Source organism: Phalaenopsis equestris, unplaced genomic scaffold, assembly GCF_001263595.1.
Source record: "Phalaenopsis equestris unplaced genomic scaffold, ASM126359v1 Scaffold000840, whole genome shotgun sequence".
Lineage (NCBI taxonomy): Eukaryota > Viridiplantae > Streptophyta > Magnoliopsida > Asparagales > Orchidaceae > Phalaenopsis > Phalaenopsis equestris.
The window spans coordinates 1,476,625-1,494,111 of record NW_018165280.1 but is presented as its reverse complement, the minus strand read 5'-3'; the positions used below and the strand labels follow the sequence as shown (position 1 = coordinate 1,494,111).

The 17,487-nt window shown below is 35.9% G+C and overlaps 1 protein-coding gene across 1 annotated transcript in view; it reads left to right on the top strand.

Moving 5' to 3' along the window:
- Positions 1–360: 360 nt before the first annotated feature.
- The window catches only part of LOC110031699 (peptidyl-tRNA hydrolase, mitochondrial), a 42,602-nt gene continuing 25,475 nt past the window's right edge, over positions 361–17,487 (top strand). Inside the window, exons 1-4 of the mRNA XM_020735040.1 lie at positions 361–596; positions 5,544–5,751; positions 5,842–5,926; positions 6,040–6,107. Coding sequence (XP_020590699.1) covers positions 5,620–5,751; positions 5,842–5,926; positions 6,040–6,107 — 285 coding nt within the window. The 5' untranslated portion in view covers positions 361–596; positions 5,544–5,619. The remainder of the gene's footprint in view (positions 597–5,543; positions 5,752–5,841; positions 5,927–6,039; positions 6,108–17,487) is intronic.

Below are 17,487 nucleotides of genomic sequence, written 5' to 3'. Positions count from 1 at the left end.
AAGCCCGAAAAAAAAACGAGCCGAACACGAGCTGAGCTTGCCGAACACGAGCCAAGCTCAGCTCGTGTTCGGCTCATTTACACCCCTAGTTATTTTGTCCTGAGAATATTCTTGTTGTTATAATAACACAATAACACATCAATAACACGCAATAACACATGAATAACACATCAATAACGTGGAGGGAATATTCCCCTTGTTACTGCGCCATTTTTTTCTCTGTTGCGCGGGATGTCGTGGCGTGATTTCATTGATTACGCACGGACCTTACTTCTACTTGTGTATGTAATATTTTTTCGTTAAACAGATGTACAAAGAGGGATATAACGCTCACTACCCTGCGGCATTAAAATTATGCGTAATTCATGTCAAGTCTCCGACCAAACACCTCTGTAACCTGAAACCCTCTTCTTCCCCTCCTTTGCTAGTACCCGAAAACCTAGATAACAACGAATCGAGGAAGTCACGACCGAAGCTCTGTGGGGAAGGCACCGACGGAGCTGCGGCTTGTGAACGGAGACGAGGAAGTCGGGATAAGTGCGGTTCTAAGTTAAATCCGATGAAAATGCTTGGATTTAGTAAGCCTGGGGTTTAAGGTAAAACCAAATAAAAACATGATTCAGAAAAATGTAGTATTGAATATGATATTTTTTATGTTTTTTGCAGGATTTCTTGTTAGATTTTGCATAAATCTTGCTACCGAACTGCTCTGATATTGATTTTCTGAAAATATACTTGCTTAACACTAAGTAGTTTATTGTTAGAGATACTTTTCTATTTTAATTTTAATTTTTGAGTATGTATTGTTTTTAACATGGATGATTAAGTGCTGTTAGCACTTGAAGTTCTCTGTCATGTTGTTTCTCTTTAACAATTAATTCAGGAGAAATTGGAGATTCAAAAACTAAGAAAATAACATTCCTTGTTACAACTGCAAAGGCAGTAACGTATATAGAAGGAGAATTTTTAGGTTGATTTATGATTTGGAAGAGAATTACACTCTTACTTTCAGGCTTTTATATATAATTATTTTAATAAAAGTAAAGGAAGAGAAAATTGTAAACAATAACATAGTTACACAAGAAGCAGAAACTTGCCATATTACTTGAAAGCTTCGAGAGCATGAAATCCCTGCACTAGTTTAGAGCTTACATTTTTACCTTATGAGAGCCACCTATGCTACTTATTCCTATCATGGAGTACTATGCTTTTGTCCTTTGGTTGAAACATGCATTACTCAACGATGTCGTTGAAAATGCTTTTTACTGCTGCCTCAGTTCCTACTCTTACAAACTGATTTTTTTTTTCGTTTAGTATTGTTTGAGCATATTGTACACCATTGAGGTCAAATCAACATTATAAATACTTTAAGCTCCATCTTAAGCCTTTTTGATTAAACACGGAAATAAGATTGTAATAGGAGATGTTAATGACAAAATGTACTTTGCTCCACGCAACACTTTCCTGGATGAACAACACCTTATCTCTATAAGCAGCAATGGATGCCTCAAACTAAGTTTTGAAGGAAGGGTTTTATAATGCCAAACTTAAAGGAATTTGAAGAGATAGGAAGGCTGTCCTAGAGTTGAGGCTAGTGAATAATGCAAGTGTAGAGCTAGTTGGAGATGACACTGGTGTCGCATACCAGGTCTGGAAAACGGCTTACCCCATCAACATATGACATGATAAATGAATAAGTAAAGTCCTATTATGTACCCACAAGGGAAAATTCATACATAAACAGTTGTAAATAATATATATTAGCATAAACAAAAAAATATATTTTTTTTAAAGTTAATAAAACTTATAGTCAAAGTACAAAAAGAAAATAAAATAATATTTAATAAAAAATAAATTGAAAGTATAACTATAAAAGCAAACTAGTCAAATCCTAAAGCAAGACAATAAACCAATGCATAAATTAAAATACCCAAAATGAGTCTAATGTTGAAAATAGTGCTCCTGTGGCGATGATCCACCAAATAAACAAAAGAGTCTATTATAAGAAAAATTGTCATAGTTGAGTTTGGCAATTAAATCAAAAAAATAATAACCATTTATTAAAACATTAATGACAATGTGTTAGGTATGCAGTTTGGGTAATAAAAATGTCATGATTTATTATATGTACTAGGAGGTGAGGAATGCCATCAATATTGTCATCTGATTTTAATAATATTACAATGCCAAAATGTAACTTGTCACATGTTCTTGAAATTACTTTTAATAAGATGATGCTTTTGATGCAATACTTGACACTACAATTTATAGAATTTTTATTTTTACATTTCTTGAAGAAACAAAATTAGGTTCAATTATATCTCATTAAATGTGACTCAACAATCATTTACTATTGAATTACACTTTACTTTATATATCTATTGTTAGTATTGTCAGATATCTTGAAATCGAAATGATAATTATTAACCTCAGGAAATCTAATGGTTTTCTATAATTTCTACTCTGTGGCCTCGTTGGCCCAACTAATCAATATTTAAAAGAGTTTTATCGCTTTATACTTCACGACATATAATTATATAGTTTTGCAAATTTTTAACAAACATATAAGTAATTTTGTTGATGTTCCATAACATGTTTTTTGCATGAATAAAATGTACTATATTTAACAAGGATGATACACAAAAAAATAAACACATTGACTATAAAAATTAATCTAATAAACAGTAGCATACGTAACAAGTAATAAAAATTAAAAATACTAGATTAATAATTTCACAAATTAGCTAAAAACGAAAAACAAATATCAATAATACACCCCTAAAAATGAAGTTTATTTATCCTTTGATAAATAACTTTACCTACCTCAATCATGTCGTAAGAAACTCTAATCTTAATTGATATCCAAATCATAACACTGTTTGAGACTAAATTGAAGGCCTTATATCCAAACATCTTATTTATAATGTAAAATAAGAAATAAATAAATGATGCATGGCAACCTAAGGTCTAATCCAACTAAACCCAATTATATTAAAACTTAGGTAAATGTATCGAGAGTTTTGTTTAAACCTTTTATGGTATAAATTTCTCCAAAATTCACCTAATCTAATTATTATCATTACAATAGTATTAAATTAGGAACTAAATTATAATTTTTTTTTGTTATAATATATCACCAAACTTAAAGAAAACTTTTGCGCAACAACAAAAAAATGTCTCATCATAAACCTAATATAATAAATTAAAACATAATTTTGGTATCAGAAAAATAATAAAAAAAATGTTAATTACATCAAAATTATCTCTAACTAAATTTAGTCAAATGAGGTTGGTAAATTTAAAAGCGAAAAGGAGGATGAAGAGGAAAGAAATTCAGGGTTGGAATTCCTAAGTCAAAGAAAGATGTCGGTGAATTTTTTTCAAGAGAAAAAGGAGGTGAGGGTCTCAGAGGAGAAGAGGGACCAGGGCTTTGGAAGAGGGAAGGAGGCTCAATTGGGAAGATTTGGCTATTGTAGATGATAGAGCTGCGATGCCCCCTAGCTCGGTCTTCTCTAAATAAAGAAAGGAAGTGGTTGCAAGCACGAGAAATAGATTGCATGATCTGTGCAATAGGGAAGGCAGCAAGGGGAACTTTGAAGAAGAGGAAAGAAAGTTGTGCAATAATGTGCTAATTGGAAGAGATGGAGGCCACCACGATGAGCTCATTTCAGTCACCTACTTGAGAGGTTCAGCTGGCACGGTTCATTACTACTGGATCCTTAGTAAGGGGAATTTTGTATGTTTTGTGTTGAGTGAGAAGTTGATCGGAAGGTGTTGACATGATCAAAACAGTGGATTAAGAGTACGCGGTTAAGTGTATTTGTTGATTACCAATGGTGAAGTTATTGAGGCATCAACCTTGTGATGCATTTTTCTTAACAATTAAGCTAAACGGGTCATCTAGAATACTGCTACAATGAACGGTATTTTACCAGTCTTATCTTGTAAAATAATAGTATAAATATTAGAGCACAGAAAAAATGTTCAAGTAAATTTAAAAGAGTTTTGATAAATCATTTATGCTAAAAATATACAAGTTAAGGCTGAGAAAATCTCAATTAAATGGTATTGTCTCACTATTAGATATTGAACACAGAATCTGTTATTTCAGTTAATGTTTTTAGAATTCCTAAACATTTCATGCTTTCCACACTTCCATTCATACTTGTAGTTTGATGGATTAGGGATCCTACGTTTAATTTTCACTGAAATCAGTTGCGACATTATTTTGTATCATTAGGGTCCAAATTTTCATCTAATATGATTTGGGACTGATAATATCAAGTGAATCTTAATAATTTCCCTTTTTAATTAATGAGAAGGCAATTTTAGTTAATGTCCCTCTTGTAAATCACTTCTAGATCTTACTTTTCAACCCCTCAAGTCTTGATTCGCAAATGAGTACCACAATCTCATAATGCAACTGAGCAGTAAACATCAGCTGCTAGCTGAGATGTAAGTTTTTCTGCCTCTGTGGCAGACTTTTTATACCTTTAAACATTCTTGCCTTAATTTTTGTAATAAATGGAAGAGCAACTTTATTTTAAATATTTCGAGAGAGATGCTCAATGTTGCATCCAATCCATACCTGACTTGCACTTTATGAGATCTTATCCAAGCTTAAAAAACTGCAGGAAATGTTGGGGGCTGTGGGACAGAGCAGAATATGTATTTTGCTTTTTCTGTTAGTGAAGGGAACTTTTTTTTTTGGCATGCGATTTATATGATGCTCAACCTTTCACCAGTCTATATTCAGCTTTCACCTGATGAGCCCCTGCCGATTTAATCGTTAGAAGTGATGGGTGGTGTTGGGAGATGATTGTCTTGGTGAAGGATGGTTATAAACATATTACCAACCCATCGTCATTCTTAATAATAAATAATAAATTCATTATTTTTTATTTCTTTGATAATTGAATTTATGAGTTTTGATGAAATATTGTATATTTAAGCATTGTATGCATGTCATAATCTTTAATTTGAATAGAAATTGTGGGAAAGGCTTTTGTTCATGTGAATAAACTCCAAACTTCCATATAAAACTATTTTGCTTGCTTTAAGAACTTGGCTAAAATCTCATTTCTAAATTTTGCTAGATCACTTGAAGCTTTTTCCTCTACTTATTTCTTTTTATATTCGCTCAGTGTCAGTGAATATGTCTCGCATAGTTTTACCATTTCAATCAATAAGTATAATTCTGCCTCTACATAGGCATAACCTCTCCATCCTTTCTTTCTTGTGGTTAAAGGATAGTGGTTCTGGAGGGATCAACAAACGAGAATATTTGACCATTTTAGTAAATTTTGGCTGTGTTCCTAACAGAAGGAATATTTGACCATTTTAGTAAATTTTGGTTGTCACTAACACAAGTTAACAAGTTAACAGAGCTTTCAGACATTGCAAGAGCAGATGTCATGAAAATAAATCTATTTATAAATTACAAGGACTAGTTTATAATTTACTAAATTTAATGTGGCTCATTATAAATGGATTATGTTTGATAAAAAGACTAACTAAATAATCATTTTTTTTTGTGAACTTAGGATGAAAACAAAAGTTCTGTGTCGGGGATTTCAAATGATACAATCTCAAAGATAACTGAGAGCCATTACATAGCCGATGCTCCACTGCAGCAAGCTCTTCAATCGTCTATTTCATTTTCTCCCTTCACGTCCTCTCTCTAGCCCACAACCTTGGCTCTTTATCGGACTTGGCAATCCTGGTGAAAAGTACCAATTCACGAGGCACAATGTATCAATTTCTCCGCTTAAAATGATATTTTACACTTATGAGACCGTTTTTTCTACAATTTTCTCACTTTTAATAATGACCTTGCTTCAGGTGGGCTTTGACATGATCGACACTTTTGCACGATCACTTGGAATTTCAATGGCTTCTATCCATTTCAAATCCTACTTTGGTGGAGGTTAGTTGTGTGACTTATTGCTACTGTGGCTGCTAGGAAGTTTCTTATTTTTATGCCATTTGATTTGATTTGATTTTGTTTGTTGTAAGCTAATTTTAGTTTGTTTAATTCAGGAGAATTTGAGGGCACCCCAGTCCTCCTTGCAAAACCACAGACTTACATGAATCTTAGCGGCGAATCTGTAAGTGTTTAAATATTTGATCCCTAGTTTTTTTAGTTGCTCTTACGAAACATGTTAGATTTCTTGGAATGCATTTATTAACTCATTTAAGAGGTAACTGTTCTCAAGTTGCATTTTATGTCGTCTTCATCTAATTTTGCTATGAACATCATTGTCTTATTGGTTTTAAGTTTGTGATATGTGTGTGGTCATCATTTATTTTGATGAATTTTGATTAGCAGGACTATTATGAGCCAAAAAGTGTTTAAAGCTTAGCGGATCTTATTGAAGAGCTTGATAGCATTTGAATTCTGCTGAGAATTTATGAATGTGTATTGGATCTAGGGCTGTAATCGAGCCGAGCCGAGTCGAGTAGATCATGGTTCGGACTTAGCTTGGTACAATTATAAGTTGTTTATGCCTACTTGAGCTTGTGTCGAGCTTTCGTACATCGTTCGAGCTTGATTTGTTTAAAATTTTTAATGTTTGAACTTGATTTGTTTAAAACGAATGAACGGGTATTTAAACTAGCTAAAAATTCATATGAGTATCTAGATTTTTATACAAAAAAATTATAAATATATTTTCAATTTTGATCACAACTACTAATTTATCGATCATGGACTCTTAAAATTTTTTAACTTTACTATAATGATAGGACTAAAATAATTCAAAATTTATAAGTGGAAGAATTAAATTGATCTTAAAAGTTGTGAGGATGATCATTTACGTTATTCTAAGGGTCCGTTTGGGGCGGCGGTACGGTAACGGTGTAGCAATACACTAACGCAGCAACGCACCGCAATTTTGTCTGTTTGGGAAAACTGTGTTTTGAAAAAGCTAACGCTGAAATATGCTTTTTCTCATTAGCCTGACTGCGCGCGCTGCGATCTGACTATTATATATATATATATATACATATAAATATATTCACTACAATTTTTTAAACATTATAATATTTTAATGACTAGTAATAGCCATTATCTAATTATTCTAAGTTATTTCCTTTGATTTCTTTTATTTTTTTTATTCAGTTTTATTTCTTTTCCTTTCTATTATATCCTGAGTTTAATTTTTTCTTTCTAGTTGTTCTTGTAGTGGGTACATATACCTCTCTTTGTATCAATAAAAAGTATCCTGGGTTTTATTCTAACATGCTATCAGAGCCATGCTCTAACCTAGCTGTCGAGCTTTCCCTGAAGCCAGCTATATCTGCATCCAAGTTTCTGCAGCCGACTAGGTCTGCCCTTTCCTAATTCTGCCTCCAGGATCCCATCTCCCGCTTCTGCCAAATTCCAAGAATTCACAGATTTCTCGCCTCCAAAGTTGGTTCTCGTCTCCAGCTGTTTAAGCCAAGAATTCCCAGAAAGTTCCCGTCTATGAAGCTATATTAATACAGAATTCTGCCAGGTTTCAGCTTCTGCTAGCTTTTTTTTTATCATATTCCAATTTCTGCCAGAACTCTTCCAGATTCTAGGTTGTATTAATACAGTGGTTTGCCAGATTCCAACTTCAGATTTCTTCCAGCATATCTGATCTGATCGCTGAAACTTCATCGTCGTCCAGAAGATCTTATCCTCCCAAGACCATTATTCTTCGCTCTAACAGTTAGAACCTTATGATGTTTCAACAACCTAACATCTCATTTGGCTCAATTGGAACCACGACGAACTACTCCAGCACTGAGCCATCATTAGAAGGTGTTTTTAATACTATCAGATGATCAATTTCAACCTCCATTTCTATGACCGGAGCACAAAATAATAACATGAACTTCTCGATAACAACTCATAAACTAAGGTTCTGTTTGTGACAGCTGTTGATTATTTATAATCTGCTGATAAACAGATTATTCTGATAATCTGATAATCTGCAAATTATCAGAATAAACTGACTTGCTGTTTGGGGCAACTTATTCAGAACAGTTTACTGGGAGTTGTTGTTGGATAAATGACCATTCTGCCTCTGTTTGGTTAAGTTGTTTGCAACAAAACAGTTTATGAAAAATTATAGATGAAACAGATGTCTCAAAATATTATAGTTCAGTTACAGAAATTAAAATATACTGTTCACCACTTTGTGAGTATCAAAACAAATAAAATAAGAAGAAATACAATTACAATAACAAGTAAAATTAGTAAAATATTTAGTTTAAAACTCTGACGTCATCTCTTCTCAGCGGCACTGTCCTATTGGGAAACCATCTTAACACGATCACTGTCAGGCTTAACATAATCACTATCGGCCTGGGAGTATGTCGGAATCTCAGCCCAACGGAAGAAACCGTATATTGCTGAAACACCCCTATAACAACCGTAGAACTGTCTCCCACTGTTATGTTACTGGCGTGACGTGAGTAATGGAGCCGACAGTCCGCAGTAACACAACACAACTCGCAAAGTCCCTGAAATCCTAGAGCTCATAATGCTACTGAGATAAAACAATCAAAATATATAATATATTAGATCACAAAAACTAAACAAAAAACTAAAAAAAGAAAAGAAAAAATAAACCTAAAACTAAACAGGGCAAAATAAATAATTTAAAACAAAATGTAAATTCATACTACACTGAATTACATCCCAAATGAAAGATACGAAATTCTTAATAAAACTTAAAAATAAAATCCATACTACATTGGATTACATCCCAAAAGAACATATTATAAATGAAAATAGCATGGCTGAATCAACTTGCAGATATAGCATCTGTGATACTCCCTCAAAGGAGCCATCTCGGTTGCACCCTCACCGTCCTGAGTTTAATATTCAATAGACTCAATCTCATTATCAGTCATATCCAAATGTTCTTTCAATAACCCCTGTAAAGAGGAGTGTCGTTTGTTAAACATTTCTTTTCTACCACGAATCGTGTCACTTGCTCGCTCAAAATCAAGAATATGGTATTGTCGGCACTAAAAAATTGGGGGAGTTGCCCGTAAGAAGCTGTCGGTCACAAGAATCGAAATCTCGTCGCCCGCTTCGGAAGGACGCTTTAATTTACATATAAATTTAAGTTTAAAAAAATATAAAATCAAATTGACCCCATAATCTTCACAGTTTAAATGAAAGAGCGCTCTACATCAAATCATGTATCTATTCCGAGTGATAAACACAAGACTTGAGGATGAGACTCGATCAAATAAACTAAGAAAAATGTGCCATCCGTTTGGTCTGCAAAATCATTTTATTGCCGACAAATTCTCCTATTTAATATGAAAAATTAAATATGATTTATTTTGAGCTGAGTTTGGAAAATCTTCATATAGGGGCAATCCCCTATAGTTAGTTATATCTTAGACAACTGTAGTTACCTAAGAATACTCTCGATAAAAATCATGAAATATTATCTTCAAAGAGATCAAAAGGATATGAAAACTCCTTGTCGTGACGAGTTCAAGTTTTCTAAGGTTTCAGGTTATGATGTCAAATCCAGCGGCCCTATGGTTGTAGTTCTTTAAACATTTTATAGGGAACATGTTGAAGTTGTACAGTGTATAACATAACAGTAGAGTATGTAGTACAGGACAAGCAGTAAAGTATGCAGTAAAGAGAGCAGTACAACATGCAGTGTAAAGGAAAAGTAAGAAGTACAGCAAGTAAGTGATTACAAGAAAGTAACATCCTGTAAACATAAAGCAAACCTGCATACCTGAGAGATCCGCTGTTTCTTAGGTGTAATTGATGCAACAGACACAAACAACAAAATTTGAAAAAGCAGGCTGAAATGCTGTATATAAACAAAAGCAAAAAAACCTCATTCAAAAAACTCGAGAAAAAATCGTCAAAAGACTCACGATAAGAAAAATGCGAGGAAATCGATGAATCGACAAATTGATGAAAATCGTAGAAAATACGGGAAAATCCCGAAAAGAAACCACGAGTGCTTTGTCTAAAAATTACAAGAAAACATATGAAGATGTCTGAAAAGAGGGGATCGCAAGCACTAGGGTCGGGGCTAGACTCAACTATATGTTAGTACTCAAGGGTCGTCGAAAGCTACTCGGTCACCCGGATGTATAAAACCCGCCACTCAACTAGAAGCCCGAAGTATGTCGGAATGTCAGCCCAACTGAAGAAACCGTATATTGCTGAAACACCCCTATAACAACCGTAGAACTGTCTCCCACTGTTATGTTACTGGCGTGACGTGAGTAATGGAGCCGACAGTCCGCAGTAACACAACACAACTCGCAAAGTCCCTGAAATCCTAGAGCTCATAATGCTACTGAGATAAAACAATCAAAATATATAATATATTAGATCACAAAAACTAAACAAAAAACTAAAAAAAGAAAAGAAAAAATAAACCTAAAACTAAACAGGGCAAAATAAATAATTTAAAACAAAATGTAAATTCATACTACACTGAATTACATCCCAAATGAAAGATATGAAATTCTTAATAAAACTTAAAAATAAAATCCATACTACATTGGATTACATCCCAAAAGAACATATTATAAATGAAAATAGCATGGCTGAATCAACTTGCAGATATAGCATCTGTGATACTACCTCAAAGGAGCCATCTCGGTTGCACCCTCACCGTCCTGAGTTTAATATTCAATAGACTCAATCTCATTATCAGTCATATCCAAATGTTCTTTCAATAACCCCTGTAAAGAGGAGTGTCGTTTGTTAAACATTTCTTTTCTACCACGAATCGTGTCACTTGCTCGCTCAAAATCAAGAATATGGTATTGTCGGCAACACTAAAAAGTTGGGGGAGTTGCCCGTAAGAAGCTGTCGGTCACAAGAATCGAAATCTCGTCGCCCGCTTCGGAAGGACGCTTTAATTTACATATAAATTTAAGTTTAAAAAAATATAAAATCAAATTGACCCCATAATCTTCACAGTTTAAATGAAAGAGCGCTCTACATCAAATCATGTATCTATTCCGAGGGATAAACACAAGACTTGAGGATGAGACTCGATCAAATAAACTAAGAAAAATGTGCCATCCGTTTGGTCTGCAAAATCATTTTATTGCCGACAAATTCTCCTATTTAATATGAAAAATTAAATATGATTTATTTTGAGCTGAGTTTGGAAAATCTTCATATAGGGGCAATCCCCTATAGTTAGTTATATCTTAGACAACTGTAGTTACCTAAGAATACTCTCGATAAAAATCATGAAATATTATCTTCAAAGAGATCAAAAGGATATGACTTTTCAACGAAATCGGATAAGGATGTGTGAAAAAGGAATGATTGAAGTTTAGACCATTTATTATAGAATCCAAAGGAAGAAGAACTAGAGGATGTCACAGATCCGAAGGAGAACCTCAGTGACTTCCCAGTCTAGTTTTATCCTGTCAATTTTATTTATTTAGGATTTACACTTGTATGGAACGATCACACAAATAGCCTGGAAGATGTGAGGATTTAGGTCGTGACGGACGACAACCTCAGAATCCTAAAAAGAGTTAGGGCTTAGATCGCACGGTAGAGCTGCACAAATGCCTAAAAGAAAAGTTGAGGATTTATGTCACACCACGCGAACGACCTCGAAATCCTATGGATTGTTGTTTAATTCTAAGGAATGAATTGTTTAGCTGAGGAAGACATGTTCTGCTGTGAAGATGGTCGTGCTGCCCACCGTGCTAGCTCCAAACTCCTTGTCGTGACGAGTTCAAGTTTTCTAAGGTTTCAGGTTATGATGTCAAATCCAGCGGCCCTATGGTTGTAGTTCTTTAAACATTTTATAGGGAACATGTTGAAATGTTGAAGGAACATGTTGAAGTTGTACAGTGTATAACATAACAGTAGAGTATGTAGTACAGGACAAGCAGTAAAGTATGCAGTAAAGAGAGCAGTACAACATGCAGTGTAAAGGAAAAGTAAGAAGTACAGCAAGTAAGTGATTACAAGAAAGTAACATCCTGTAAACATAAAGCAAACCTGCATACCTGAGAGATCCGCTGTTTCTTAGGTGTAATTGATGCAACAGACACAAACAACAAAATTTGAAGAAGCAGGCTGAAATGCTGTATATAAACAAAAGCAAAAAAACCTCATCCAAAAATCTCGAGAAAAAATCGTCAAAAGACTCACGATAAAAAAAATGCGAGGAAATCGATGAATCGACAAATTGATGAAAATCGTAGAAAATACGGGAAAATCCCGAAAAGAGACCACGAGTGCTTTGTCTAAAAATTACAAGAAAACATATGAAGATGTCTGAAAAGAGGGGATCGCAAGCACTAGGGTCGACAAGAAAGCATATGAAAATGTCTGAAAAGAGGGGATCGCAAGCACTAGGGTCGGGGCTAGACTCAACTATATGTTAGTACTCAAGAGTCGTCGAAGGCTACTCGGTCACCCGGATGTATAAAGCCCGCCACTCAACTAGAAGGGTGTTCTATCGAACTTAGGAGGGTACTCCTTAGCCCAAACAGGTATCAACAGGTGGACAACCAATGTTTAAAAATATATTTAAATTATATATTTTTTTTGCATGCACATAAGTTTCAAGCATACAAAAGTGGTTGTATCAATTTTATTTGTAGCGAAAAATATATATATATTTTTACAAAAAAAAATGTATCTGTTCTTATCAAATTTATTTTTTATCAATTTTGAAAAGTAGTTGTCCACGAGTCGATCGCGTTGTCGGGCGTAGGACCACCAACAACCTAAGAAGGTTCGGGTCAACTCCCGCTAGGTTTATGTCGGTGAATGATACTGTCATCTAATAGCTCATCGGGTTTCTGAATCGCATCTCGATATCGTGGGATGACATATCATTCTGCTCTATCTTCGGTGTGTCTTTGTCATTATCGTCTTAAGCCCCAAAACAAAACCGACATACTTGCGACCTTGCTTGATGGTTTTACATTTAGCAAAAGGCTATATGTGGACATTTATGTATCAGAAATAAACATAAAAAACTGAACCAAGAAGTAAGGAAAATAAAAATAAAAATTGGGTGAGAGAGAGGAGAGACTGATCCACCTAAAACATCGAAAAAAATGGAGGATGAATAAACTCTCAAAACTTGTGACGAAAAGACCCGAAGATCTTTGAATCAATCCGAAAGGATATCACTTTCTCATATTTTTATAAGTGGCTTAACCCGAGTCAATGTGACACTCATACTTAAATGACCTCCTAATGTCGGTATCCAAACCCAACCAAAATTAATATTTCCCAACTCCTGAATTAACTAATAGCCTTATATATCACATGAGTGTAAAATCTTCCCATAGAATCAAATAAATGCTCACGGCCGGGGCCAATAGAAAAGAGGAGGCAACCACTAAGGCTTTCGGTCAAGGCAGCCCAAAGAACAAGAGAGGCTCACAGCCAAGGCAACTAAAGGCACAAGAAGCTCACGATTAAGGCTAGTCAAACTAACTATATAAGGATCTTTGATATACATAAGAGAGTTCAACATATAATCATAATTTCAATCCACCTACAATCATCCAAGTAGTTCAAACCCAACAAGAAGGACTAAATCACGCCAAACAACCTCCAATAGGTCTCACGGGTAAGGACTGCAAGAGGAGTAAATCTCAATGGTGACCTCACGGGTAGGACAAAAAGGGGGAGGCTAAATCAACCACATCACAAACACACGGCTAGGAACCGTGAGATGAGAGGCATAGGCTCTCAGGTAAAGGCTGCAAAGCAACACACAAGCAAGGCAGACAATCGCCAATGATACTAGCTTTCGGATAAAGGTAGTAGGGAGAAGTCACTATGCCCACTGCCAACCCCACACCAGGATTCAGAGGCAATAATAAACATAAGACCAAAGAATTAAGCCCCAAACCGAGGCATATATCACAGTAAAACTGGGTCCAAGCAAATATCAAAATTGCAGTCTTATAAACTTCCAAACCAATCCATCAAAATCAGCTAACAATTCTCGAATAAGGACAGCACAATACGCCAAAACAGGCTTTCGGGTAGGAGCTAAGGCCAACAAAAATCAAAACCCAAGCCACCTCTCGGGTAGGGGCAGGACAAGGCAAAACCGAGCTCCCAGCCAGAGCCAAATCAAGCCATAGCTGAGGTTCAAACCCAGGCCGCAACTAAGGCTAGAAAACATCTCTACGCCCTCAAGAGATCAAAATATAGGACTATCATATGCTTCAAATAAGAACAACTATAGAACTTTTTCAAATCAATATAAACTTCTTCCTAGCATGCATTTTGAGCAAAAAGAATGTGTGACATGTCAAAGACAAGCCCTTCTCATGCATGAAAGGCCAAATAACCCTTCCAATATCTCATACTAGATAAGAATGAATGAAAAGCTCCATAATACATATCCCAACATGCTTGAAAGAGGAGCCAACATTTCAAAGCCACATTTTAATATTTTCAATTTGATTCCCATAGAAATATGTCACATAAAACAAAAATATGTCATAGTTTCATCACCTTAAGCAAGTAGAGAAAAGAGAAGAGCTGATAACATGCCATACTTCCATCATTTTAAGCAAGTAGGGAAAAGAGAAGAACTGATAACACATTATACTTCCATCTCTAGATGCTTAAGTAACATGCATTTAAAAAAAAAAGGGTGGGCTAGCATGTTATATTATCCACTGTACCAAGCTCCAGGGGCCCGACAGAAAGAAAACCGAAAAGAGTCAAGGCAGGGGGGGAGAAGGCACCTCCTTGAATAAAAAAAAAGTAACACAGAAACTTTAAAGGCACTCCCTACATTAACTCCTCTTCCAACAGTAAGAGGAAGCCAACCCAAGCACAACAGGCTAAAGAAGTAAGTGAAAAAAGAAAATGACAGAGCTTTCCCTCCCTTAGAAATTTTTTTCGGCCCCTAGAAATGCATCAAACAGAGTCTCATATAAACCAGAGAGAAGGAAAGGGAATGATTAGGGGATCGCATACGAATCGAAGAAGGATCGAGAGAGACAGAGGATATGATCCTCGCAGAGACAGAGGCTACGCTCTGCGGCATGGAGGATCGAGAGCAAATGAGATAAGATATTCGCAGAGGATGGGATACAGGATGGGTGACTGCAAGATGTGTCTCGCGTGCGAGAGGCGAATGCGGGAATGAAATCTCCCAACAACATGAAGGAGCGGGCCAGGCAATCTAATGAGCCACGCTAGGGCAGAGGTAGGCTCACGAGTGCGAAAGAAATAGAAAAGGGGGTAATAATAGTAATAATAATAATAATATTTATTATTATAATTATACCTAAATTACGCATTTCCACCTAGACTCGTCTTCAGAATGAAACGAACGTCTCCCCTAGGCAAAATTGACTTTCCAGACGCGTTGGCGCAGTCCATTTCGTCATCCGGAGTAGTTCGGACAACCTCGTCGACGATCAGGACAAAAACGCGTTGCGACCCGAATCACGTTAAAAACTCGGCTCAAGCTCAATCAAACAGGACGGCGAAGAGCACGACAGTGCCAAATCAACGCGTACGGTCAATTCTAAGGCCAACAGTCCTATAGGGATGCTCCTTGAGTTTCTCCATAGTAGTCTTACCTACTAAGGAAGCTAGAGGTTAAAACTATTATGCGGAACTTCAAGTCGAGCGAAGGAAAGCTCGAAATTTTTAACGGGGAGGGTTTCTTTGCTAGTTTTCTAGGAGTAGTCGACAGGAAAGTCCGAGGGCTAGACCAAGGGCTATTAGAGAGGAGAAAAACTACACCTCCACCAAAAGTGAGGTCAACAGGTATCTGGTGTTTGGATTGGGCTTCAGCTAGCCCCTTAGCTTCGGATATTCAACATCTATCAAATAATACTTTCTTGTTATGAAAGATAATATTAATTAAAAATAATAAATGTAATTAACGAGTGGTTTAACTAAGATAAACAAACCTGTAGGTGGGTAATGGAAACACTGTGTTTTATTCCTAATTGCATAGGAAAAAAAACAACTGTCATGTGCACTTCCTTCCCACCCCGCCATTATAAATGTGAAGCACATTTTGAATTCACACATATTGTCATCACATTTTGGTAGTTTTACCACTCCGATCAATATATGCAATATTTTCGTGACTTGGTAGTCAGGCATCCACATACGCACCATCGATTGCTTCAATGCAGTTCTGTAACTCATAATTAGCAATGCATCAGATATTGAAGTTAAAGTAACAAACTAATAAAACTTACTTTGAAATATGACATGTAATGGGGATCATTTGCAATTTATTCAAGAATAGTTGCGAACGATGGATCCGATGACTTAATGTTTTGTGCTGCTAAGCTCACAAGTGCTTGTATACCTTTGGAGAAGTACCGACTAATTGTTTCCGAGGAATGCTGAAATCGCTCCACAGCTCTAACTGATTCATTCTGTGAGAGAATGTATAATGTTATAGCTAACACCTCTCTCGTGATTGTTCTAGAGGAACCTTAAAGGTCATGGTTATAACGTAAGTCATGTAGAAGATCCGTAAAAATAGGTGCAGTCATTCGAAAAATGCTACTGAACCTTATCGGTTGTCCAACAAGCATCTCACACACCCATTTGTCCCCAATATATGAGGACGTCATGCGTGGTATCCGTTTAGTGTTGGAGCGGTAATATTCCAACAATAATATCGCTATTGCCGCAGCCCATGTCATTCTTTTACAACGTTTTCGAAGTTGATCCATCTTAAAATTATAAATGCATTAGGATGAAATAAATTATGGAAAAGCGGTGACAACCAAATGAAACATTAGTATGAAATATATATAGTGAAAAAAGCATTAGGAAAATGACATAAATGAAATACATAACATCAGGAAATGAAGTACATAAGATGAAATACGGTCTGATTTCCTCTAGGGTGACGAATCCAGGGAGGGAGAGCGCGAGGGAGAATAAGGGTAACTAGGGCAATGTTACAAGTTGAACGCGGGACACAAGTCTTTGCTCGTGTCGAAGGCCCTTAAGAAATTTTAATAAGCTAACGCACTGCGACAGGGATAATCCGCACGAACGCGACTTCCAAACACTAAGGCGCGTTTTGAAAACGCCGCCGCATCTAAATAAACTGCCTCAAACGGGCCCTAAATTGCAACAACTTCACCCAATGATCTTAATTTGTATCATGATTTGTGAACCTCTAAAGACGGACCCAGCTTATGGAGCTTGGGAAGTGAAAAATTCCATGGTCATATCGTGGTTGATAAACTCCATGTAAACTTCAATTTGCCAACTATATATGTTCCTTCCGCTAGTGCCTTCTGAACTGCAGTTTGTGATATTCACTCGGATGTGGGAAATTCCAACCAACTCTATGAGGTATATAATAAAATCCGTGAGGCAAAACAAGAATCTAGGGTCGTGACCTAGTACTATAATGATCTAGTTGCATTATGGATGGAATACGACTTATATTATGATTGCGCTTGGGAATCTCTGACCATCCTATCTCTTTATTCAGAAAAATAGAAAAGGACCGTATGTTTCAA